Raw genomic sequence first — 27,840 nt, 5'->3', positions numbered from 1 at the left:
AACGCCTATCTCCATGGGCGTCTATGTCCGAAAACGGGTACGTGAAGAGGCGGGACAGACTGTATTTTTGAAAAAATGGACGTTTTTCAGCTGGGCGTTTGGTTTTTTTTAGCGATAATGGAAACTAAAAACGCCGGGCTCAAAAATGTCCTAATCCAAGCCATTTGGTCATGGGAGGGGCCACGATTCGTAGTACACTCGCCCCCCTGACATGCCAGGACACCAACTGGGCACCCTAGAGATCAGTGCGGTGGACTTCAGACAATGCTCCCACATATATAGCTCCCTTACCACGGGTGCTGAGTCCCCAACCCCCCTCCCCCAAAACCCACTACTCACAAATGTACAACACTACCATAGCTCTTAGGGGTGAAGGGGGCACCTACATGTGGGTACAGTGGGTTTTGCAGACCTCCCATTTACCAGCACAAGTGTTACAGGTAGGGGGGGATGGGCCTGGGTCCGCCTGGCTGAAGTGCCCTGCGGTACCCACTAAAAGTGCTCCAGGGACCTACATACACGCAGGCCTCTAGGACTTGTTGCTGCTATATAACATTGGCACACCAGTTGACACCTGAAGACTAATCTCTCTGAAAACGTCCTTTATTGGAATAAGCACGCTTACTCACAGTTAACTGCAGATCAGAGGTTGTGCCCCACTGGCAACGAGTCTCCCTGGTACTGAGATGAGCAGTAGGTCAGAGCTGGCAGAATGCTGTACAATGCCCTCTTTCAGCCACATTCAAGGTAAGAACTAAGTTCTGTAGCGTGGCTAACACGTGAAAGGGATCTAAAACTGGCTTACAAAAATGGCTACTACCTCATGGACTACCAGAAACAAAACAGGGCATACTCTGACCCAGTAAGCAGGGGGAAAAGCACCATGGGAGTAGAGCCTACCAACTACCAACATCGTGAGCATTTGCCACAGGCTAGTGGAATCACGGAGCCCAATACCCTACACCCACCACAATGCATTGCTGATGTGACAATGCAGTGCCCTTAACAGAAAAGGTGTCACACTCACCTGAGAGCCACAGCAGAACCAGGGAAAGGCTGTCACAGGATAGAACACATTCTGCTGTCATGGAGGTGGGTACGGCATTTGAGGCTGGAAAAAAAGTTTGTAAAGTGGGGGGTTTTTGGTGGGAGGGGGTTAGTGTCCACTGGGGGAGTCCAGGGAGGTCATCCCCAATTCCCTCCAGTGGTCATCTGGTCAGTTGGGGCACTTTTTTGGGACCTGTTCGTGAAAAAAAAGGGTCCAAAAAAAGTGACCCAAAATCGCGGTAAAAACGCCTTTTTTCGATTATCAGCTAAAGACGCCCATCTCTCCTTGGCCGATAACCATGCCCCAGTTCCGCCTTCACCACGCCTCCAACACGCCCCCATCAACTTTACCCGTTTCCGCAACGGATTGCAGTTGGAAACGCCCAAAATCGGCTTTCGATTATACCGATTTGGGCGCCCACGGGAGAAAGACGCCCATCTCCCAATTTGGGTCGCAATATAGGCGTTTTTCTCTTTCGATTATAAGCTGGATAGTGTGACTGTATGAGAGTGAGAGACAGAAAGACACTGACTGTGAGAGAGTGTGTGTGTGACAGAGATACCTCCTCCTCCCTCTGTGGTGTCAGCACCCCCTCCTCTGGTCTGAAGACCAAATATGGATTTCAGGCCAGTTGTGAAAGCAAAACTGAAATTTGGTCAGCCTGTAAATCCCAGCATGCTAAAAGGCCAGTATTGTGGTACTGTGAACTATTCTGGGAGTCATCAGAGGCTGGGAATTAGTCCTGTCCAATGATTAGGGCTGTCCTTTTCTTGAATAGTGGCAAATGTGAATCTATTCTTTTTCCTAATCCTTTTGCTCCAGTACTCTGCATTCTGTTTCATGCTAACCAACCTCTTCCATTTAAAGACACCATCAAAATTCTGGGTGTCACTTTTGACTTGAAGGTATCCTGTAAGTACCCCATCGATCATACCCTCCATGTCTCTTTCTTCACTCTCCATAGAATCCGCGTAATTCAGCATCTGTTACGTCACTCTTGTATTCACTTTCCGGTTCTTTCTCTGATGGTACCCCATCTCACTCGCAACTACTGCAATGCTCTCCTGTTTACACTCGTAAACACCTGCAACTCATCGAGTGAACAGCCATTAAATTAATCGACAATGCACAGTGCTTTGATCACATCATCTCCCTAATCCAGTCAGAACATTGACTCCCTGTTTCCTTACGTATTTGTTTCGGGGATGACGACTGCGCTGGGGTCGGGGGGGGGGGGGGCTGCGGCGGTGTGCGTGTGGTTCGGGAGGTTGGCAGCGAGTCCGGAGCAATTCGTAGGCAGGGGCAGGAGTAGAGAAACACGCTCCACGTGTTTCCCTACTCCTCCCCCTTGCTGGGTCGCTGTTTGCTGCTATTGCATTGGGCTGGTGATTTCACCCGAGACGCAGGCAATCACTGGGATAGGTCCTTATGCGTCTCTCTGTTCCGCCCTCGACGAGTGGAACGGGGCAGAGAGATATGGTGAGTGGGAAGGCTTCACCACCATGAACTAACGGACCCTTCATGGAGTGCAGTGACTTCAGAACATTATCTTCAGAACGTTGAAGGTGTGTTTTATTATAGTAGATGATGATTATATATTTTGATTTGATGATTATGTATGTATTTTTGGAATCCACCAAGTTAATAGGCAGAATATAAATTAATAAACTGGAAACCTCCTACAAAATTTCATTACAATTCTTCTGCTAATTTTTTGTGTCAATGAAACTGCAAAAAGCTATTTGTATAGCTTTGCATCTCATCACCTCATTAGCATATTAAAACTACTGCAAGCTAGTTTCTGCATGTTAATGATGTTATTAATGCATTCTCATGCTTCTGATAGAATTAGTATGTGAAGTCTTACATCAAAATCTGCACCCTGTATGTATTGTTTGCAATAGCATGACAGAGTCATCATTGCTAAGGTTATAAAAGCCACGCATGTTAAACTACAATTTCCATTTTGTATGTTTTTTTTTTGCTCTCCCATCAACTACTGAACTGAATTTTTGCAAAATGTGTGGCAGAGAATATTAATTTTCATGGATACATTTACAACAAACAGTGCAGCCTTCAATTTTAAACATTTTCTGGACATTTTTTGATCCTTGATTAGCCGTGAGGTTTCACATTAAAACTCTTAAATAGGGTGGAAATTAAGCTGAATACATAACTTATGTTGGTTTTGCAATTAGTTGTGTTTTAAAATGATTTTTGCATCCATGGTGGATTTCACAGCTGCCTTTGTGATCGTTATTTATTAAGCCTATAGTCATCTGTTAGTCTGGGAGAGCAGCTGTTCAACTTTTTCCCCCATGAAAGAAACTACAGCATTATGGGGACCCTTTTACTAAGTGGTGGTAAGTCCTAATGCGTGCTTACTGCACGCTAAAAGCCACTACCACAGGACGCACTCACGTGTTCCACTGTAGTTCTGGGATTGGCATGCAGCAATCCCGCGCTAAAAAAGGAGGCAGTCTGGGCATAGCATGAGCAGGACTCACACACACACCTAACTTAGGAGCCCTTTTACTAAGGCGCGGTAGTCCTAACACAGGCCTCCCACGCGATATAAGGGCACTAACATGGGACATGCCGAGGTGTCTCATGGTAGTTCCATGGAGTCTCATGGAGTGGAGGAGTGGCCTAGTGGTTAGAGCACCGGTCTTGCAATCCAGAGGTGGCCAGTTCAAATCCCACAGCTGCTCCTTGTGATCTTGGGCAAATCACTTAACCCTCCATTGCCTCAGGTACAAACTTAGATTGTGAGCCCTCCTGGGACAGAGAAATATCCAGTGTACCTGAATGTAACTCACCTTGAGCTACTACTGAAAAAGGTGTGAGCAAAATCTAAATAAATAGTTCCCACACTGGAAGATATTTTCCATTAGTGCAGAAGCCCTTATCACCTCCTAAATAGGTGGCGGTAATGGCCATGCACTAATGGGGAAATTAGCATATGGCTATTACAAAACATATAGCAAACAACAGCCTTTTTACCACTGCAGTAAAAGTAGCCGTGTGCACAAAACCCACGCAGTGACGTCAGCACCGGCCACTTTATAGTGCAGCTTGGTAAAAGGACCCTTATAGAATACTATGTCAGACACGTATCGCCGGCATTTAGGTTCAAGCATACCAGCTCTGTGCCTTGTTACAGAATTACCCCATACCTGATTGATACTAAATATATGATTAATTTTGGATTTGCTGCCAGCAGACACAATGAACAAAACTCACAGGATATAATAAGACAGGGTGTGAATAATAGTTTAGACAAGTATAAGGAAGAAGGCAAGAGTAATAGCACGCAAATGAAAAGGAAAAGAACAGGTTCAAATCCAGCTGGCACTCCTTGTGGCCTTGGGCAATTCACTTAAACCTTCAAGGCCTCAAGTACAAATTAAGATTGTAACCTCTCTGAGGACAGGGAAATACCTAGTGTACCTGAATGCAATTCATCTCGAGCTACTACTGAAAAGGTGCAAGATAAATCCAAAATAAATTAAGAGAACTTGTGAAAGAGCAGAAGTAAAAAAATAACTTGTGAGGGACGAGGAAAAAAACACGAGAACAAGGAGGAAAGAAGGAAAAGATGCAAGGCCTTTCTCCAATCATCTTTTGCAGTTTGATATTCTATAATTCTTAGTTGGGAAGGTATAGCTTATATTCCAGGCTTCAGAATGCCTGTGTTATAATGATAATATAGTATGGTTTTCGTGAGTGAATGTCTTACAAAGATACAACCACTACTAAATTCCACATACTTATCTGATGGATGGGCTTCAATGAAGTACCCAGCAAATGGGCAGAAAATTCTGGGTTTCAGATCCTTCACAAGTTGTGCCTTGTAGTTAAGTAGTTTCTTTCTTTCATTTTTAATGAACTGAGCTTTCCAGTTCTCTAGAATCATATAGAAAGTTTGTTAAACACTATCCAGGATATATGGTTACCTTTTTAGCGCACACACTAGGATTTATAAACACACTACTTGCAAGACTACCACAGTACTTGCTAACAACTGATCAACCAACTGCAAACACAATATATAAGCACAATATACAACTAGGCCTTGAAGTATTCAGCCTTGGCTCACTCTTTAAACTGATACGAGTGAAGGGGTCCTTCTCCAGAGGGAGGGAGGGAGGAAGTAGAAATAATCAGATTTGATATAATCTCTAAAGTACACACAGGAAATCCAATACATTAGAATTTAACGTTCAAAAAGGAAAAGGAGATTATGATAAAATGAGAATGATTAAAAAATGCACAGAGGAGTAGCTGCAAAGGTAAAAAAATGTACATCAGGTGTGGATGTTATTCAAAAATACCATCCTGGAAGCCCAGAACAGATATATTCCATGTATTAAAAAAGGAGGAAGGAAGAGCAAATGACAGCTAACATGGTTAAAAATTGAGGTAAAGGAAGCTATTAGAGCAAAAAAAATCCTTCAGAAAATGAAAAAAGGATCAGACTGTACAAAACTTGTTCATTAGCTTAATATAAGCTTTTCTTTTTACCTCCACTTCAAAAAGGAGAAACAAATTGTACTCTATAGGTAGACTCTATACGGATCCAGCCCTCCTCATATTGTTAGCAGCATTTGGTATTGTTTAGAACGATAATGAAATAAGTCACATAGAGGCATATTTTCAAAGCACTTAGCCTTCCAAAGTTCCATAGGTTTCTATGGAACTTTGGAAGGCTAAGTGCTTTGAAAATATGCCTATAAGAGGCATATTTTCAAAGCACTTAAACTTAAAAAGTTACATGGAGGGACATTTTTGATTTGATGTCTAAATCCAACTTTGGACATTTTGCTAAAAAGTCCAAAAATCAAGTAGTGAAAAGGACCATTTTTAAACCAGAAAAACATCTATCTTTTTTCTTTGAAAATGTCCATTTCCTAGATGTTGTTGTGCTTAGTACGTCTATCTTTTGGACCATTAATAAAAAAAACCATCCATGTGAAAAATGCACAAAATCAAGCCAATGGGACGTAGGAGGAGCCAGCTTTCCTACTAGACTGGCCACACAGGCATCCCAGCAGAGTAGTGGGGTACCCTAGGGGGCACTGGAGTGGACTTCACATAAAAGGTACTAGGTACACATCTCACCATTACCCCCTTATATTGTATGGTGAGCCCTTCAAAACCCACAAAAAACCTACTGTACCCAACTATATATCACTACAATAGCCCTTATAGCTGACACTTTCCACCACAAGTGTAATAGTTACTACTACTACTACTATTTAGCATTTCTATAGCGCTACAAGGCTACGCAGTGCTGCACAAACATAGAACTACACACAAGGGGGAAATCAGAATAGGTTCTTAGATCTCATATAAAAGTAACTACCTGCTATTTGCAACACAGAACAGCTGAAGGAAAAAATAATGTTGGGACTTTGGTAGGTCTTTTTTCTCTTTTATGTCCACAGGTAGCTCCTACAGTTGAAGTATGGCTAAGAAACATTGAACTCCCAAAACTGCTGCTCTCATTACAGCTTCTTTCTCTTTGCAGACTGAATGCTGCCTTGAGCCAAGGGATGGGACTGGTTTCATGTTCAAGGTATATGCACATTGAATCCCTCATGAAAGAAGAAGAACTAAGGGGCCCTTTTATAAAGGTGTGGTAGGCTGTACAAGTGTGCAGCATGCGCCAAAATGAGACTGCTGCCAGGCTAGCGCACCCCTCTTGGCGATAATTTCAGGTTTGGTGCGCCTACCATGCACAACACTTTCGATCTTAATCGGCAGTTGACACGCACCAACTGGGCAACATGCATGTAGTGTGTGAGCCTTTACCACTAGATCAATGGGTGGCATTAAGGGCTCAAGCCGTAAATAGGCACGCACTGGTTTCAATTTTACCACAGGCCCTTTTACAGGCCCATTGAAAAAAAGCCCTGTTTCCCAGATGTGATAAAAAGTAGCCCCTTGTGTGCCACAAACACACACCCACACCACCGCAGGCCACGTTTTGCCACAGCTTAGTAAAAGGACCCCTAACAGAGGCGGTGGCAAGACAGAAGCATCTGTGACAACCAGAAATCCATCCCGGAAATGCATCTAGAGGCATTGGGAATCTCTTTCCAGATGATAACAAACTTGAAATAGGGTAGACACCCTAGAGGGTGTGGATAGCATGAGGAGCAATCTAGTGAAGACTGAAGAATGGTCCAGGAATTGGTAAATAAGCTTCAATGCTAAAAAATACAGGTTCATGCACTTGGGTTGCAAAAATCCAAGGAAGCAGTATAGTATAGGGGGTGAAATAGTTCTGTGTATGAAAGAAGAATAGGACTTGGGTGGTGACTGTATTTGACAATCTTAAGGTGGCCAAACAGGTAGGAAAGGCAACCGTCAAAGCCGAAGGACACTCAGATGCATAGGGAGAGGGATGACTAGCAGGAAAAAAGAGGTGATAGTGCCCTTGTATAAATCTTTGTTGAGGCCCTGTTTAGAATATTGTGTGCACTTCGTGCTTTGAAGCTGGATTTGGGAAAGGTCACTAATTCATGGTGGCTTCCAGCTTTATTTGGGAAGCATATGGCTTCATCTTGTGCAGCATCTACGATTTATAAATGGATACAGTGTATGACCAAGAAAGTTTGTATTGGGACTCAGCAAGTGTGGGAATATGATTTGCAAGACAGCCTAACAGAAGCTCAGTGGCAGTTCTTTTGGTTGTATGGTGCACGTTCAACTTTTTCAGCATCAATCACACAGTCACTTTTTTTTCCTTTTTCATCGTTCTCTGTGGACGCCCTTTAAATGAAAAGAATGTAGAAAGGAAACTAATGACTTTTGCTGGTCTTGTACGAGGGCAATTGGAACTTTGACTCATTTGATATATAAGTGTCCATCGGGCTCATTTACGAAAGAGAAGGACGCCCATCTTTCGACACAAATCGTAAGATGGACATCCTTCTCACAGAAATGACCAAATCGGTATAATCAAAAGCAGGGAGGGCCAAATTTCAAGGGTGTGTGTCAGAAGCATAGCGAAGGCGGGACTTGGGCGTGCCTAACACTTGGACGTCCTTGACCCATAATGGGGAAAAAAGGACGTCCCTGATGAGCACTTGGACGTTTTCACCCAGACCTGTTTTTCTTACATCTAAGGCACAAAAAGGTGCCCGATATGACCAGATGACCACCGGAAAGAAGAATGACCTCTCATTAACCTCCCAGTGGTCACTAACCCCCTCCCACCCTCAAAAAACATCTTTAAAAATATTTTGTGCCAGCCTCTAGGCCAACCTCAGATGTCATACTCATGTCCGTGACAGCAGTATGCAGGTCCACTGTATTCACATCTAGGTGCCCCCCTTCACCCATAATGGCTATGGTAGTGGTGTACAGTTGTGGGTAGTGGGTTTTGGGGGGGCTCAGCACACAAGGTAAGGGAGCTATATTCCTGGGAGCAATTTATGAAGTCCACTGCAGTGCCCCCTAGGGTGCCCGGTTGGTGTCCTGGCATGTCAGGGGGACCACGGCACTACAAATGCTGGCTCCTCCCATGACCAAATGACTTACATTTCGTCGTTTCTGAGATGGACGTCCTTGGTTTCGAAAATCGCTGAAAATCAGAAAAGTCCATGTCTAGGGACGACCAAATTTAAGGATTTGGACATCCCTATCGTATTTTCGAAATGAAAGATGGACGTCCATCTTGTTTCAAAAATACGGGTTTCCCTACCCCTAGATCGGGACGTTTTGCGAGGAGGTCCAAATCAAAACAAGGACACCTCTTTCGAAAATGCCCCTCCATATGTGCAAGTCCCTATTGGAAGGATGTGTGGCAAAGGATAACAGCTATTTTGGGAATAGATATTAGTTTCTTGCTGAAAGTTATTATCTGGAAGTCCTTAATTCTTTCAGATACCATTCCAAAATCTACCAAGTGTATTTTTGATTTTTTTAATTACAGTGACACTAAGAGTTATTGTAAATCATTGGAAAGATAATAGTGATGTGCATGTTGTTCTATGGTGGCAACGGGTCTGTTTATTTAGAAAATATGAGAAGATATTAAAGGAAAGGGGCTTAGTGGTAACCTAAACGAAAAAGCAAGTAGGAGTTGCTGGATCATTATATGTTGATTGAAGTTTGTGAATTGTTATTGATATTGTTTTGTGAATTTTGTTAGTTTTGTAATTTAGCTTTTGCATTAAATGATAAAAATATTCAAACAAAAACAGAATACTGTGTGCAATTCTAGAGACCATACCTTCAGACAGATATAAACAGGATGGAGTCAGACCAGAGGATAGCTAAAAAAGTGATCAGTAGTCACTATCATAAAATGTATGGGGACAGATTTATAGACCTCAATATGTATACTCAGGAAAAAAGGTGAGAGAAGGGATATGATTAAGACGTTTAATATTTTCTTGGCATTAATGTATAGGAGGAGAGTCTATTTCAAATGATGGAAAATTCCAGAATGAGAGGGCATAGGATGAAGTTAAAAGACTGTAGGCTCAGAAGTAATCTAAGGAAATTCTTTTTTTATAGAAAGGGTGGTGGATGAATGGAATAGCCTCCCAGTGGAGGTGATGGAGACAAAGACTGTGTATGAATTCAAGAAAGCGTGGGATAAGTATGCGGGATCTCTTAGTGAAAGGAGATGATATTGGATGCTGTGGATGGGTGGACTGGATGGCCGATTTGACCTTTATCTGCCCTCATATTTCTATGTTTCTTGAAAAACTTTACTTCTATGTGCACTTATTTTAAGAAAATTTGACCCAATGGATTACAATATTAAAAATTAAATAAAAACTACTAAAGCCAAAGTAAATAAAGCTTCACAATAAAACAATAAAAACTTAACAAAATACACACCAAGTACAAACAACTACCAAAAAGTATAGAATAAACCATTGCTCCCCACCTCTCCAGAACTTCTGAAAGCTTCCACACCACTTCTCAGGAAGTTTCATTATCTTAACTGTTGTCTCTACCAGCCAAGATCCATTTTTAAATGCGGACATGTAGTTCTTAAAAAAGTAAGTACCTGTAAACTTTCCACCGCTGAATGTCATGGGAAATCCAGATGCGCCACCAGCAAAGTCACTCATCATAAGATCAACGTTATGGGGGAGTCTGCCACCATTAGGTCTAGTGCAATCCACTGTGTTGAGTATTTTATGGCCTACACAAATATGAAATGTTAGCTTGTATAGAAGTATTTAATTATATGATTTTATTAGATAATATATCTCAACATGCTGTATGTAGAGATTTTTCTTTTAATATTTATTAAAATGGTTTAGTTATCTTTCAACATATTTATAAACCCAAATGTATGCTGTATCACAAAATGAGTTATTAACTGTTAGCATTGCAGAATACCTACAGATGCACAAAAAAAACAAAATTCTGGCTTTGCCAATAATTTTATGAGAATTGCATTGTTTACCATGCCATTTTCTACTTTCACAATAGTGAAAGCTTTCTTGTGCTAAGTCTGGCAAGAGCATTCATGAGCAGGCAAAAGTCTACTAATACAATGAAACATGGAGAGGTCGCGTGTAAATTTAGGTGCCACCCATTTACACCGATGAAATGTGGTGCAAATGCCCACGTCTAAATTTACACATGGAGCACCCATATTCTATAACTATATGGTTAACTCAAAACCACACCCCTGATCCACCCCGAAATGTCCATGACCTTCCCATTTCCACACACCCTTTTTGGGTCACGTGTAAATTGTAGACACAGATCCCATTCCTAAATTTACATGCATAAGTTCCAATTAATGCCAATAATTGCTTGTTAAAAAGCCAATTATTGGCACTAATTGGCTTGTTATTCTATTAAATCAGGGGGATAGCGTATATTTAGTATAAATCATCTGTCCTTATTCTCAAACTACATTTTTCAATTTGAAAAAAAAGGATTTTTTTTAAAGGGGATTTGCATTCATTTGAAATGACATGGGAAATTTCCCATGTTTTGAATGGAAAATGGCAGAAAGAAATACCAAAAGAGTCCTTTTACTAAGCTGCAGTAAAAAGTGGCATGTGGTAGTGTGAGTGCGTGAAATTGCTATGCACCAAGGCCACTTTTTACTGCAGCCAGAATTTCCATTATTTTAACTGGAAGTCGTAAATGGCCGTGCACTAATTAAAACACTGGCGCACGGCAATTTACTGCCTGAACACTTACCGCCACCTATTTAGGAGGCAGTAAGGGCTCATTTGCTAACCTGGCAGAATCAGACAGCAAGGCACGCATACTCCACCCCCCTGCGCTAGAAAATAGAAAAATATTTTCTTGCACGGGAAACACCATGCACCAAACACAAAACTACCACCTGGGTGTGCCCCGTGGTAGTGCTGTTTTGCCGTGTGCTACCCGCACGGTAGCCCTACTGCTACTTTGTAAAAGAGCCCCAAAGTTTGAGGGGTTTTCGTGTGTCAGTAGTGCACAGTACTGCAGAGTAGTGTGCCCTATTGTTCGGCATTGTACACTAATAGGCCACTGTTTGAGTAAAAGATAATGCACACTATTAATGACACTGTCCCTAAAACAAACATTTTTGAAAACTCAAATAAAACAAAAAATTCTGTAAACACAGGAAATGAAAACAAAAATGCTTCATTTGCACATTCCTAATACTTTCAGGGATTCCTGAATAACTATAGCAAAAATGCCTTATGGTGAGATTGTGTCCATCTGTTTGTGTGACCTCCCATCATAGGCAAAGCAATGGAGCTTCTACTATGGTATGATTTAAAAGCATGAGACTAGATTCTATATATGGCGCCTGAAAAACTGGCGCCTATACAGAATACACCTAGATGGTTTATAGAACATGTCTATCGTTCATGCGTCTATTTATGCCAAGTAAAACTATGTTAGGTGCGGAGCAGGTGTGTTCTATAACCGTGCATGTAGATTTTCAGAATGCCCATGATCCGCCCATTCCACATCCGTGGCCATGCCCCCTTTTTTGGCAGCGCACATTCGAATTTACACTCACCACTTTACAGGTGGTGCGTGTAAATTCTAATTAATGCCAATTAGTGACAATAATTGCTTGTTAAGTGGCAATTATTGGTGCTGATTGACTCAAGTCATTAAATTGCATGAGCAAATCCAAAATATGACCTGATTTGTGTGCACAATTTCTAGTTGCACTATATAGAATCCAGGGGATGTTGTGCTAGTTACAGTTGCTGAGTTTCACGCTGGGTCTGGAGTTACCAGTTGTAAGAATGCCTTTCCCACAACTGTATACGTGGGAGCATATTGTTCATTTTCCTCTTGTTTAAAATTTAAATCAGGATAGGCAACACAATAGATTTTATAGATATTCTTATTTTTAATAGCTATAATCCCTCAGTCTCAGTCAAACATTATGAATATTATAATCCGTAATCCATATTGATTTGTAAGAATGACAGGAGTTTGACTCCCAGGTCCGTTCCGATCCACTCGGGGCCTCTGCTCAAGGTGCCGCGCGCCGTTAGGCGCGCGAAGGCTTTCCTTCTAACAAGTTCTGGGAGAAGAGGATATTTCTCTGGTAAGTGAACAAATTTTGCTTGTGCTTTCGGAACTTGAAGATTGGGGTTTAAAGGAGGAACTGTAAGTTAGTGATAGGCTGATATCCTTAATACTTTAGCAAGTTTTAAATTACGGAAAAACTCAAAAAACACTAAGATGGAGTCAGCAGTCCAGCAGCGAGAGGGGTGCTATCCAGTCTTTTGCATTGAGTGTCACATGTATGATTATCTCCCAATTGGTGAGGTGTCATATGTGTGTGCCCGATGCAAAGAGCTCCTAGCTCTCAGAGAACGTGTCCGTTCTCTTGAGGCTAGAGTAGCAGACTTGATGGAGCTGAGGGAGACAGAGAGGTACATAGAGGAGACCTACAGGGATGTTGTAGAGAAGTCCCACCTCCAGTCAGGTAGCCCCTGTGCTACCTTGGAGGAGGGAGGTCTCCTAGAAGGAGAGCATCACCCTGGTGAAGTAGGAAGTACTCCTGTAGCCAGGACCTGCCCACCAGGGGATGTATTATCCTTTCGCACCGAGGATATATCTCCAAATGTTGCCCGGGAGGGAAAGGTTAGGACAGCTGTTGTACTTGGTGATTCAATCATTAGGCATATAGATAGCTGGGTGGCTGGTGGACGTGAGGATCGCCTGGTGACTTGCCTGCCTGGTGCGAAGGTGGCGGACCTCACGCGTCACCTAGATAGGATTTTATATAGTGCTGGGGAGGAGACGGCTGTCTTGGTACATGTGGGTACTAATGACATAGGAAAATGTGGGAGAGAGGTTCTGGAAGCAAAATTTAGGCTCTTAGGTAGAAAGCTGAAATCCAGATCCTCCAGGGTAGCATTTTCTGAAATGCTACCTGTGCCACGCGCAGGGCCCAAGAGACAGGCAGAGCTCCAGAGTCTCAATGCGTGGATGAGACGATGGTGCAGGGAGGAGGGCTTTAGATTTGTTAGGAACTGGGCAACATTCTGGGGAAGGGGGAGCCTATTCCGAAAGGATGGGCTCCATCTTAACCAGAGTGGGACCAGGCTGCTGGCATCGGCGTTTAAGAAGGAGATAGAGCAGCTTTTAAACTAGAAATGGGGGGAAGGCCGACAGTCGCTCAAAAGAGCATGGTTCGGGATAAGGTATCTTTCAAAGATATCACCATAACAGGGAAGATAGAGTATCCTGATAGTGAGGTTGCAAAAGAGATTGTAGTAGATCGGGTATCTTTAAATAACAATAAAAATCAGACAAAAGATTGCCAATTAATACTGTCAAGTACTAAGCATGATGTACTTAGGAACAACAAACATAGTTTGAAATGTCTATATGCGAATGCCAGGAGCCTAAGAAATAAGATGGGGGAGTTAGAATATATTGCACTAAATGAAAAATTAGATATAATAGGCATCTCTGAGACCTGGTGGAAGGAGGATAACCAGTGGGACACTGTCATACCGGGGTACAAATTATATCGTAGTGATAGGGTGAATCGGATTGGTGGAGGGGTAGCATTGTATATTAACGAGAGCCTTGAATCAAATAGATTGAAAATTCTGCAGGAAACAAAACACTCCTTGGAATCACTGTGGATTGAAATTCCATGTGCAAAGGGGAAAAGGATAGTGATAGGAGTGTACTACCGTCCGCCTGGCCAGGACGAACAGACGGATGCGGAAATGTTAAAGGAAATCAGGGACGCAAACAAACTGGGCAACACAATAATAATGGGGGATTTCAATTACCCGCATATAGACTGGGTTAATGTAACATCTGTACACGCAAGGGACATAAGATTTCTTGATGAAATCAAGGACAGCTTCATGGAACAGCTAGTTCAGGAGCCGACAAGAGAAGGAAAAATACTAGACTTAGTCCTTAGTGGTGCTCATGATCTAGTGCAGGGGGTAACGATACGAGGGCCGCTTGATAACAGTGATCATAATATGATCGGTTTTGATATTGGCATTGAAGGAAGTGAAACTAGGAAATCAAGTACGCTAGCGTTTAACTATAGAAAAGGTGATTACGACAAAATGAGAAAAATGGTGAAAAAAAGACTGAAAGGAGCAGCTCGCAGAGTAAAAAACTTGCATCAGGCGTGGATGCTGTTTAAAAACACCATCCTGGAGGTTCAGGACAAATATATTCCACGTATTAGAAAAAAGGGAAAAAAGACTAAACGTCAGCCGGCGTGGCTAAACAGTAAGATAAAGGAAATCATTAGAGCCAAAAAACAATCCTTCAGAAAGTGGAGAAGAGAACCAACTGAAAGTAACAGGATAGATCATAAGGAATGCCAAGCCAAATGCAAAGCGGAGATAAGGAGGGCAAAAAAGGACTTTGAGAAGAAATTAGCGTTGGAAGCAAAAATACATAGTAAAAATTTTTTTAGATACATTAAAAGCAGGAAACCGGCCAAAGAGTCGGTTGGGCCGCTGGACGAAAATGGTGTTAAAGGGGCGATCAATGAGGACAAAGCCGTAGCGGAGAAATTAAATGAATTCTTTGCTTCGGTCTTCACCGAGGAGGATTTGGGGGGGACACCGGTGCCGGAAAGAATATTTGAAGCGGGGGAGTCGGAGAAACTAAACAAATTCTCTGTAACCTTGGAGGATGTAATGGGTCAGTTCAGCAAGCTGAAGAGTAGTAAATCACCGGGACCTGATGGTATTCATCCCAGAGTATTAATAGAACTAAAAAATGAACTTGCGGAGCTACTGTTAGAAATATGCAATCTGTCCCTAAAATCGAGTGTAATACCTGAAGACTGGAGGGTAGCCAATGTTACTCCGATTTTTAAGAAGGGTTCCAGAGGAGATCCGGGAAATTATAGACCGGTGAGTCTGACGTCGGTGCCGGGCAAGATGGTGGAGGCTATTATTAAGAATAAAATTGCAGAGCATATACAAAAACATGGACTGATGAGACAAAGTCAGCACGGATTTAGTGAAGGGAAGTCTTGCCTCACCAATCTAATGCATTTTTTTGAGGGGGTAAGCAAACATGTGGACAATGGGGAGCCGGTTGATATTGTATATCTGGATTTTCAGAAGGCGTTTGACAAAGTGCCGCACGAAAGACTCCTGAAGAAATTGCAGAGTCATGGAATCGGAGGTAGGCAGGGCCGTGCCAAGGGTCTCTGGTGCCCCCCTGCAGATTATGAGCTGGCGCCCCCCCCCCCCCCCCCCCCGCTTCTTCATTAGATGTTTCTGGGTTGCTACCTGTCTTTCCTTTAGACTGAAAACTACAGGCCCAGCCAGACCTGAGAAAAGGGTCTACCACACCCTTCAATGTCAAGCATATACTAGAAAACTGTAAATTAGCTTACACAGGAAAGCAGTTTAAAAAAATAAACACAATTCCTGCTGTTTCTTAACACTGCTCTCCAGAGAAAGCACTGCCTTTATAAAGAGGCTTTTCAGTGGGACTTAGCCTATTAAAAACTATTAGCATAATTAGGAATGGCCAGCCCTTGTAACTGCAGAGACCTAAGCTTTGATTATGCATGTTCCTCTCTTTGTTACCTGGGTCTCTTCATCTCATTTACAGTCTGACCTTGCTGGCTCACTGGGAGCCCAGTCTCTTGGGAGTAGAAGAACTGCTGGGCTTTTTTTTTGCAAGGGCAGCTTCTACGCTAGTGCAATAGCAACATTAACATTTTATTTTTGTTACATTTGTACCCCGCACTTTCCCACTCATGGCAGGCTCAATGCGGCTTACATGGGGCAATGGAGGGTTAAGTGACTTGCCCAGAGTCACAAGGAGCTGTGCCTGCAGTGGGAATCAAACTCAGTTCCTCAGGACCAGAGTCCACCACCCTAACCACTAGGCCACTCCCAAATGTTATATTAGGAGCACAAGTTATAAATATTGCAGTGTTTTCCAAGTCAGTCAGTCAGTCCTGGAGTACCCCCCCTTGTCAGTCAGGTTTTCAGGATATCCACAGTGAATCTGCATGAGATGGATTTACAGCCACATTGAGCCTGCAAAAAGGTGGGATAATGTGGGGTACAAATGCAATAAATAATAATAATAATACTGCCTCAATTGTATACAAATCTCTTTCATGCAGATTCATTGTGGATAGCCTGAAAATCTGACTGACAAGGGGGGGGGGGGGGTACTCCAGGACTGACTTGGGAAACACTGATTTACTGCTCATTGGGCAAGTACTAAGCTCAGTACTGCACGAAAACAGAATCAGAACTTCTGCCATAAAATGTAAAAGGTGCCCAAGTTAAATTAGTAATGTATTCTGCTTCCAAAAAATCAGAAAAACACTACAGATTAGGACTCACTGTATGGTTACCAAGGTTATAAGTCCTTCAGTCTACCCAACCCGAATCGAGACAACCAGTCCTCGAAACTCAAGGCTTTTTATTTGTTTCTTTCCGCCCTCTCTGTATCTTCTGTTCCATCATGTTTACATTCATGTTTACGCCTTTGGGTAGCCAGGAGAAGGAGGAGTGGCTGGTTTCCAGAAGGCAGAGCAGCAAAATCCCCAGTACTGTCCCTGGCACAGGCAAAAAAAAAAAAAAAGGCACCTCATCATAGCATCGGAGAGAATACACGCCCCTAACCAGTTTCAGAGAAAAAAACAGCGATCACCCTGCAGCTGGCAAGCAATCTTCAAAGAAAACACGCAGCCAGGGGATACCTCCTGAGCAGAACTGGGGATGCAATCAACTGCTATTGATATTTCAGGCTCACATCAGCCACTGCAGTGTACCCTTCTTGCAGGACAAGGCTGGGACATGCAGGAAATCAAAACCATTTCCCGATCCCAAAGGTTTCTATAGCAGCAACTGCCCTATCACCCATCCGTTGGGAAATAAGAATAGGAATTGCATTATTGCATAGATTCCCTCCGACTGCAAATGCTAACCACCCAAAGGCTCAAAGTCACTTACATAATCACGCAGGCAGCAGGGTCATTAGTGTACAGGCAGCACCAGATTGAAAATACTGCGTGCAGTGTGCATCACTGACCTGAGCCCGTCAGATTCAAGTACCTGTGCAAAACTAAACAGCCCCACCAGTCCCTGCATGTGAGGCTTCCTTCCAGAGGTATTTCAAAACCATTGAACTAGTTTCGTGTTTACACCTCGGACAGAGGGAGCTGGGGGAATTTCCTCAGAAACTCAGCGCTGCTCCAAGGTCTCTATCTGCCACCTATTTGACAATTTCTATCACCAATTAGCAGCTAAATCAACATCAGCAAAAAAAAAAAAAAAAAATTAAGACGTACTCTGCAAGTCTGCATCCGCGCGTGGGAAGAGCTGGGCGCCAGGCGGTGCCAAAGGCGGGAAGGCAGCAGCGCATACGCGCCGACGCGTCAACGCGCCGACGCGGTAAGTTTTTTTTTTTTTTAATTTGGATTTTGAAATACAACTGGACGGCAGCGCCAGACGCGGCGCCCTTGTAGGCAGGCGCCCCCCTGCGGTGCTTACCCCGCTTACCGGGTTAGCACGGCCCTGGAGGTAGGGTACTATTATGGATTAAGAACTGGTTGAAAGATAGGAAGCAGAGAGTAGGATTGCGTGGCCAGTATTCTCAGTGGAGGAGGGTAGTTAGTGGGGTCCCGCAGGGGTCTGTGCTGGGTCCGTTGCTTTTTAATGTATTTATAAATGACCTAGAGATGGGAATAACTAGTGAGGTAATTAAATTCGCCGATGACACAAAATTATTCAGGGTCGTCAAGTCGCAGGAGGAATGTGAACGATTACAGGAGGACCTTGCGAGACTGGGAGAATGGGCCTGCAAGTGGCAGATGAAGTTCAATGTTGACAAGTGCAAAGTGATGCATGTGGGTAAGAGGAACCCGAATTATAGCTACGTCTTGCAAGGTTCCACGTTAGGAGTTACGGATCAAGAAGGGATCTGGGTGTCGTCGTCGATGATACGCTGAAACCTTCTGCTCAGTGTGCTGCTGCGGCTAGGAAAGCGAAATAGAATGTTGGGTGTTATTAGGAAGGGTATGGAGTCCAGGTGTGCGGATGTTATAATGCCGTTGTATCGCTCCATGGTGCGACCGCACCTGGAGTATTGTGTTCAGTACTGGTCTCTGTATCTCAAAAAAGATATAGTAGAATTGGAAAAGGTACAGCGAAGGGCGACGAAAATGATAGTGGGGATGGGACGACTTTCCTATGAAGAGAGGCTGAGAAGGCTAGGGCTTTTCAGCTTGGAGAAGAGACGGCTGAGGGGAGATATGATAGAAGTGTATAAAATAATGAGTGGAATGGATCGGGTGGATGTGAAGCGACTGTTCACGCTATCCAAAAATACTAGGACTAGAGGGCATGAGTTGAAGCTACAGTGTGGTAAATTTAAAACGAATCGGAGAAAAGTTTTCTTCACCCAACGTGTAATTAGACTCTGGAATTCGTTGCCGGAGAACGTGGTACGGGTGGTTAGCTTGACGGAGTTTAAAAAGGGGTTAGATAGATTCCTAAAGGACAAGTCCATAGACCGCTATTAAATGGACTTGGAAAAATTCCGCATTTTTAGGTATAACTTGTCTGGAATGTTTTTACGTTTAGGGAGCATGCCAGGTGCCCTTGACCTGGATTGGCCACTGTCGGTGACAGGATGCTGGGCTAGATGGACCTTTGGTCTTTCCCAGTATGGCACTACTTATGTACTTATGTACTTATGTACTGAAGCTAGGAAAGGCTGAAAGAGACCCTCAGAGGCTTAATAGTTTAAGTTTCTCAACTTTTGTCAAGCCCAAGGTACCACTATATCAACAAAAATGATATGTGGCAGGAGGACAATTTCTTTATGTTTAAACACATACTGTGACAGGAATGAGCCTCACTCCTAAATCAGGGAATGGGGTGTACAATCTCAGTCTCTCAAATTTACTGCTCACGCTCGCCGTAGTACTTGTCTTTTTTGGAGCCCTAAGTAAACCAAATTATAGTAGTCCAGATGGGACTGGACTACTACCTGAACAACAGCCCATAAATCTGAGTAAGGTAGTTTGTTTATTTAAGTATTTATTTACCACCTAGATCTAAACAGTTTAATAACTGCATTGGCATGCATTTAAAATGAGATATATCAAGCCTATGAATAAACAATGAAGAATCAAAGTTGACTCACAAGACACACTTTAAGAAAGCCCTTCTGATCACCAGTAAAACCTAGCCATCCAAGGATTAAAAAAAAAAAGATTCAGTAATGGCCCCCACACTAACTACTTTGAGTTGATGCAAGAAAGGCATCTGATAGCCTAAGCACAGGAGAGAGGGCAGGCATGACTGACCTACCCACCCAAAGCAATTTGGTCTTCCCAGCATTTTATTTCAGCTCCTTGTTCTGCATCCAATCACTGATGACAGCAAAAGCATGCTTCAATATCAACAAAAGGTCTTTTCTAGTGAAGATAGTAACGGGAATCAGTTCTTTAGTGAATGATACCAAACATTCACTAAGGAACTGACATCCTAAAGTACTTTAACGAACCAGCATCCACACCTGATCCAAATTACACAACATCCGATCCAGACTACCATGGGCACACACCAATCCCAACCGCTTCGATCACAATGTTCACTCTTAACCAACTCGCTTATTCCACTTACTCCTATACACTCAGTGGTCTAAATCCCCTGGCTTCTCCGAATTCCTGACCATTACTTTATAACGCAACACTTAAACACCTGTTGCAATGCTAGTTTTCGTACACTATCAATTACTAGCAAGTTGTTAGTTTCCTAAGCCCCAGCTACCAGCTGTTGCAAACAAACTGTTAGAATCCAAGTTTAGTCTAATATGGTTGTTACTAGTAACAGTGACGTCAGTGTCGACGATAATGGAAACTGAGGACGCCCATCTCAGAAACGACCAAATCCAAGCCATTTGGTTGTGGGAGGAGCCAGCATTCGTAGTGCACTGGTCCCCAAGACATCCCAGGAAAGCAGTAGGACACCCTAGGGGGCACTGCAGTGGATTTCAGAAAAAGCTCCCAGGTGCATAGCTCCCTTACCTTGTGTGCTGAGCCCCCCAACCCCTCCCAAACCCACTTCCCACAACTGTACACCACAACCCCCCCCCCAAAAAAAAAAAAAACACTTCTCACAACTGTACAGCACTACCATAGCCCTTAGGGATGAAGGGGGGCACCTACATGTGGGTACAGTAGGTTTGTAGTGGGTTTTGGAGGGCTCACATTTACCACCACAAGTGTAACAGGTAGGGGGGGGGGATAGGCCTGGGTCCGCCTGCCTGAAGTATACTGTACCCACTACAACTGCTCCAGGTACCTGCATACTGCTGCGATGGACCTGAGTATGGCATTTGAGGCTGGCATAAAAATATTATTAAACTTTTTTAATGGTGGGAGGAGGTTAGTGACCACTAGGGAAGTAAGGGGAGGTGATCCCCAATTCGCTCTGGTGGTCATCGGGTCAGTTCGGGCACCTTTTGATGCTTGGTCGTGAAAAAAAATGGACCAAGTTAAGTCGCCCAAGTGTTCGCCAGGGGCACCCTTCTTTTTTCCATTATCGTCCGAGGACGCCCATCTCCTAAGCACGCCCCAGTCCCACCTTCGCTACACTGCCGACACGCCCCCGTGAACTTTGGTTGTCACCGTGATGGAAAGCAGTTGAGGGCGCCCAAAATCGGCTTTCGATTATGCCGATTTGGGTGACCTTGCGAGAAGCAGGCCTATCTCCCGATTTGTGTCGGAAGATGGGCGCCCTTCTCTTTCGAAAATTCACCTGTTAGGCACATATCTGGACATGGCAGTAATATCAATCCAGATAACAGGGCAGCTTTTTTTGCTGTCTTGAATTATCTGGATCTCCAGGCCCTGGACCACTCTGGCTCCATCCAGATAGCGCTTGACTGGTCCCCATGAGCAAGATTTATCTGTGTAGCAGGTGTTGTTTCACGGATAAATGGTTCTCAATAACGGGTCTTGCAATTATTCGAAAATGGCGCCGAGTTAACAAGCCGCACTCAGAGTTCCTCCCGACCGTTAGTTCTTATTTCCAAATTCTTCCTTATCACCTTCGCCGATTTTCTGCCTGGCTTTGCCCGTTTGTTGTGTCGGGGGCGCCTTGGCTCCGTCTGCCGGATCGCAGCTCGGGGATTGTCTTCCGGCGCTTGGTCGGGTGGCTCCTGATGGGCCTGAGGGGCTGGCGGCAACCGTTGCCCTGCATGCCTGGGTATGTCGCGGAGGCCCTGTTGTGGAGACAGGCTTCTCCTTCAGCGTGGAGGGACATGTCGGTCCGCTGCAGCCCGGGATTTGGACTGTTGGTGGCCATTTGCCCTGCTCTGACTGACCGTTGACCCCCAGGGCCATAGTGGAGTCGGCTGTTTCTGGGTTAGAGGGCCTGGCCGGCTGGGTCTTGAAGAGGGGGTTGATTGGATCTGCACCAGCCACTCTGCTTAAGCGGGATCAAGACCAGCCCATCAGCTAAACACTTCTGATTGGATGCAGCAGCCTGTTCTCTGTAACAAATTATTCTCCAAAGACAAGCAGGCTGATATTCTCACAAGTGGGTGACGCCACGTCGGCCCCGGAGGATTTTAAAGCAAAATCTAAAAATCTCTTCTACGGCGTTCCGTCGCGCGAGCGAACGCACTGCGCATGTGCGCACACCTCTTCCCGCTCGCCGTGCAGACACGCCCCTCAGTTTTTCTTTTCCGCGTCTGAGGAGACACGGAGTTCGTTAGTGCTTCGTGTTTTCTTCAGGTCCTCGGAGTAAAATCTCTTTTTTATTTTTTTATTTTACCCTTTTTGGGTGTTCTTTATTTTTTCATTTGATCCTTTCATGGCAGGCTCATTGTGGCTTATATATACGGGTACTTTTTTGTACCTGGGGCAAGGAAAAGTTAAGTAGTTGCCAGAGTCACAAGGGGCTGTGCCTGAAAGGAAAACAAAGCATATAAGCTTCTCTTTTCTTTTTCTTATAAAAATGCTGGCATATTGTTATCTGTGGGCTCTCTCTCGCCAGCAAACTAAACAAGCCCACATTTTTAGGATCCATTTATTTAAACTTTACAAATGGCTCTCCAGAGCTGTGAGAGCCTGCTCCAGCATACCACTGTCTTTAAGCCCCACAAGTGTGAAGGTGTATGTCACAGGAAAAACCAGGAACCTAAGCAGGTGCATCCCTGGTCAGCCACTGAATGGGCAACCTGGTGACACAATATCAGTGGTGTAACCTTTGAAGTGAGTCTCCACCCGCCTCGGCGCCTCCTGCTCTGCAGGTCATTCGGGCGCATCGGAGGATGTGTCTTGGGCCGGATCATCTCCCTGTGAAGCGCAAGTAGTGTCTCAAAGACGAGACGTATTCTACTCTGCCAGGGATGCCCAAAGGAGATCATTCTGGAGTCCGACAGAGACCGATGCACGCTGGGTATAGTTATGCATTGAATAGGTCTCCATCTGCCTTGGCGCCTCCTGCTTGGCAGGTCATTCGGGCGCATCGGCGGATGTGTCTTGGGCCGGATCATCTCCCTGTGAAGCGCAAGTAGTGTCTCAAAGACGAGACGTATTCTACTCTGCCAGGGATGCCCAAAGGAGATGCCCAGAGCTTTGCTCCCTCGGTTATGGAGGTATCCGGGCTTCAGACATCAGTCGGTGCCGAGAGCGTTGCTCCCTCTGTTATGGAGGTATCCTGGCATTGGACGTCGATGCACCGGTACATCGGTACCAGGTATCATCGGTGCCGTGGATACCATCGGTGCCAGGTGTCATGGGTACCGTCGGTACCGAGGAGTATCGATACCAGGAACATTGGTACCATGATCGGTGTCATGGGTCCCGTCGGTTCCAGGTATCATCGGTACCATGGGTCCCGTCGGCACCGGGTATCATCGGTACCATGGGTGCCGTCGATGCCGAGTGTCATCGGTGCCATGGGTGCTGTCGGTACCGGGTATCATCGGTGCCATGGGTGCCGTCGGTACCGAGTATCATCGGTGCCATTGGTACTGTCGGTACCGAATATCATCGGTGCGTCGGTACCGAGGAGTATCGATACCAACAACATTGGTACCATGGTCGGTGTCATGGGTCCCGTCGGTACCGGGTATCATCGGTACCATGGGTCCCGTCGGCACCGGGTATCATCGGTACCATGAGTGCCGTCGATGCCGAGTGTCATCGGTGCCATGGGTGCTGTCGGTACCGGGAATCATGGGCACCATCGGCACCAGGTATCATGGGCACCATCGACTATCGGTACCAGGTATCATCGCCCATCGGTACCGAGTATCATGACTGCCATCGGTACCATAGTATCAGGTATCGTCGGTACCGTGGATACATGGGTATCAGGTATCATGGATGCCGTCGGCAAATGAGTACCATCGATACCAGATATCATGACCAGGTACCATCGGTGCCATGGGTGCCATTGGTACCAGGTGTCATGAGCACCGTCGGTGCCATGTGTACCATCGGTACCGTCGGTGCTGTTGGTGCCGGATATCATGGGTACCATCGGTACCACATGTCATGGCTACCATCGGTACCAGGTATCATGGGTACCATCGATACCAGATACCATGACTATCATCGGTACCAAGTACCATGGGTACCATTGGTACCGGGGTCCATCGGTACCATGTGTATCATCGGTACCGTCGGTGCCATGGTCTAGCAGTCTGGTTTCGATTCCCTTGCATTTCCAGACTTTGTCCTTGGCTTCGGGACCATGGGTACCATTGGATGCCATGGGTGCTACCGCCTCCTGCGGCATCTGGCTTTTCACCTGGTCTCCTTCACCGATGCTGCCTCTGGTATGGGTGTTCGCACCCTACTGGGGCAACTTCTCGACCCATAGTAGCCTCCATATCGGACGCGTTTGGATCTGAGCTGCTCTGTTTGAGTAGTTAGTTCAATTCAATGATGGTCATCTGACATTACAGTGGAGATTGTGAATCCCAATGCCCAGATGCTAGAGGTCCTGGACTACTATCTTCACCTGAGTCTTCTGCACTCAGAACAGATAGGAGTTCTAAGAACTTATTTCGGCGCCCCCGGGGCCAGAGCATACATCCTTAGCCTCTTTTGGAGAATGGCGTACCAGGCTGGCATGATCGCATCCCAAATCAAGTCTTGTCAGATCTTTACGAGCATTCCCACCGGAGTAGGCTAAACCTTTTCACCAAGTGGTCAGGTAGCACACGGTGGGTCGCAGGTTCCTGTCCAAGGGCATTTTCGACACTTGTAATGTAACAGCTAGATTTCTGCTCTAGGTACAGTGATGCGCAGACTCTCATGACTGTGTGCCTCTCTCCTGGAGGAGGAGACTCAGCAGAAAACTGTAGATATGCTGTGCATACACTTCCTCATCTTGGAAGTTCTTTAGAGAGAGGAGTAGTTTTCCTTGTGCCTTAAGGGGTCGTACCTATACTCCTACTTCTCGACAGCCAGTTCGGGCTATGCCTCAGCACGCTCGTTCTAGTCAGCGGCGTGCACCTAATCAGGCCCCTGCACCTATTCCCCAGGAAACAGAGGGGTTTTTGACTGGCTCCAATTCAGTATAGCCACTAAAAAAAAAAAAAAAAAAAAATGTCCGTACCGGCCAATCTGCCTGTCGGGGGGGAAGTTTACATTTTCTCCACCAAAGGTGACTTCTTTTATCCTCCAACCGGTGGGGTTTTTCAACTAGTCCGGTTAGGATACATTCTCAATCTGGAATCAAACCCTCCACATTGTTCATTGGAAGCTTAATCCTTTAGCTTCCATCAAAAGTGAGTACTTGCAGAGGAACTCTCTGCTTTTCTCAGCGCCAATGCAGTCGAGCCCGTTCCACCAGGGCAAGAAGGGTTGAGATTCTATTCCAGGTCTTTCTTGTGGGTTGCGTCCCATCATAGACATAAGGGGCCTAAACAGATTTGGTTCAAGATGCTTTCCCTGGGCATCCTTCTTCCCATACTTCAGGAAAACGATTGGTTATGCTCTCTGGATTTACAGGATACTTATACTCTCTTTGCATCCAGAGTATGTTTTTTTCCTAGTGCCTGGCTGTTGTTGCAGCGTATCTTCATGGACTGGGAGTGCATGTGTTCCCTTAACACGATGATTGCCCGTCTCAACAGATTACAGCACAATACATATTGAGACTTCTTGACACATGGCTTCCACAGTTCACGTAACTCCCATGGCACTTTTGCACATGACATCCGTTCAGTGCATCCTAGCTTCCCAGTGGTATCAAGTTTAGGGTATCTAGAGGATGTAACCCGACTGTTCGCCAGTCTTCGGTATTCCCCTCAGAGGTGGTTAATTCTCTCTATTTTGATTCTGAGGCACCTTACTCAGTCAAAAGCTGCTGACGAAGGTTGCATCCCTCCTGGCTATCCAACCAAATTATTTTAATTCAACAAACAATTGGGTTGTGATGTACTCGATAACAAAGGAGTACTGGATCTTGCCCTCTGAGTCAGGATGCCATGCAGATGTAGCGGTGGGCCTGCAATGCGGCATGTTTTCTCCAAGCCACTTATCTAATTGGCGTAAACAGCAGTCTGGCCGACAGGCTGAGCAGGATAATACTACAGTTGAGCATGCCTATAGTTCGAAAGACCCCTCAGTGGATCTTTTTGCTACTTAGTCCAATCGCAAAGTCCCTCAGTTCTGTTCCAGGCTGCAGGTTCACGGCAGGCTACCATCGGATGCCTTTCTCCTTCTTTGGGAGACAGGGTTTCTGTATGCGTATCCTCCCATACATCTGGTGGAAAAGACTTTGCTGTTTCTCAAGCAAGATTGTGGAGCCATGATTCTGATTGCTCTTTTCTAGCTGCGTCAGATAGGATTCCCTCTTCTTCTGGAGTTGGAATGTTTTCCAGCTCTCATTACGCAGAACGAGGGGGCACTTCTACATCCCAACCTCCAATCTCTGGCTCACACGGTCTGGATGTTGAGAGTGGGGTTTCGTTGAGTTTTCCAGAGTGTCTCCCGACTCTTGCTTGCTTTCAGAAAAGATTTCACAAAGAGGTGTTATTCTTTTTCATGGAAGAGGTTTGCCGTCTAGTGTGACAGCAAGGCCCTAGATCCTGCATCTTGTCTTATACAGACCTTGCTTGAGTTCTTTCTACACCTGTCTGAGTCTGGTCTCAAGACCAACTATGTCAGTATTCATCTTCGTGCAATAAGAGCTTATCATCAACGTGTGAAAGGTCAGCCTTTAGCTGTCCACTTCACGAGAGGTTTATTTCTCCCCAATATTGGGAGAATTCCTTGTATGTGTCTAGGGGAGATTATTTCTGTTGGGCTTAGCACCCACAATAATTTGACAGTTGGCTCTTATGCTTCGGTCAGAGTTCCTATCACTCCTTATCCAGTATCTTGGGGTCCCAATGTCGTTTTCATCCAGCTGCTGCAAGCTAAATTCGGGCCACTGGATTCCTGCCATCTGAAGTATTGGACCTGGAAGGTCGTTTTCCTTAGTGGCTGTTCCTTCAACTCGTAAGGTCGGTGAGCTTCGGTCTCTAGTAGCTCAAGCGCCTTACTTTACTTCTCATCTTAACAGAGTAGTTCTCCGCATGCAGACAAAGTTCTTACTGTTGGATTATTTGTAGTAAATAATTAGCAGATTTAGTACACACAGCTTCAGCTTTAGAAATGTTAATTTCTTTTCTTCATCTCTCTCTCATTCACCCCTGAATAATTCACTGCTGAGTCACTTTAAAGTTGAAGTAACTAAACATCTGTTTACTCACAGTTTGTAGTTAGATTATAATCAGACAGGCTTATATATACATATTACTATACATTTGGTATTATCAGCTCCTTCCATGTGCTTAGATGGTAATGGATGCTCACACCACCATAGATCCTCTCAGGTTAGGAGAGATCATGAGCTCCATGTGCTCCATGTGCTGCATGTGCTGTGTCTGCCCCCACAGGAAGTTGCATAGCTGTGTGACCTCTCTAAGTAATTCACATCAGAGGTCACAGAGTAATCACAGAGAAATAATAGGTGACAGGCAATGCATGTAAAAATACAATACATTCCAACAAACCCCTTCTCATGCATAACTGTCATGCAATTATTTATTCATACAAAGTCCAAGCTTTATATGCAGATTCACAAAATGTTCTCTGGGTAACGGTTTGGTCATGATGTCAGCTGTCATCTCACTGGTGTGACAATAGTGTAGACTGATGACCCCTTCTTTCGCCAACTCTCGCACGTTGTGGTATTTCGTTGCGATGTGCTTGGTGCGTGACTGAACCTTGTCATTCTGTGACAGTCGGATGCAGCTCTGATTATCTTCCATTATCTGGATTGGTTTCTTTCAGCTATTCC

The 27,840-nt window shown here is 44.7% G+C and overlaps 1 protein-coding gene across 1 annotated transcript in view; it reads right to left on the bottom strand.

Annotated features, from left to right (window-relative positions):
• Positions 1 to 27,840, bottom strand: part of LOC115476024 (cytidine monophosphate-N-acetylneuraminic acid hydroxylase-like) — a 362,006-nt gene that overhangs the window by 80,931 nt on the left and 253,235 nt on the right. The window contains 2 exon segments of the mRNA XM_030212136.1: positions 4,819 to 4,954; positions 10,080 to 10,217. Of these exon segments, the coding sequence (XP_030067996.1) occupies positions 4,819 to 4,954; positions 10,080 to 10,217 (274 nt within the window).

The sequence above is a fragment of the Microcaecilia unicolor genome, chromosome 1 (genome assembly GCF_901765095.1).
Source record: "Microcaecilia unicolor chromosome 1, aMicUni1.1, whole genome shotgun sequence".
In the NCBI taxonomy this organism is placed as follows: Eukaryota; Metazoa; Chordata; class Amphibia; order Gymnophiona; family Siphonopidae; genus Microcaecilia; species Microcaecilia unicolor.
The sequence above is the reverse complement of the archived record's forward strand: the minus strand, read 5'-3'. Positions and strand labels throughout refer to the sequence as shown.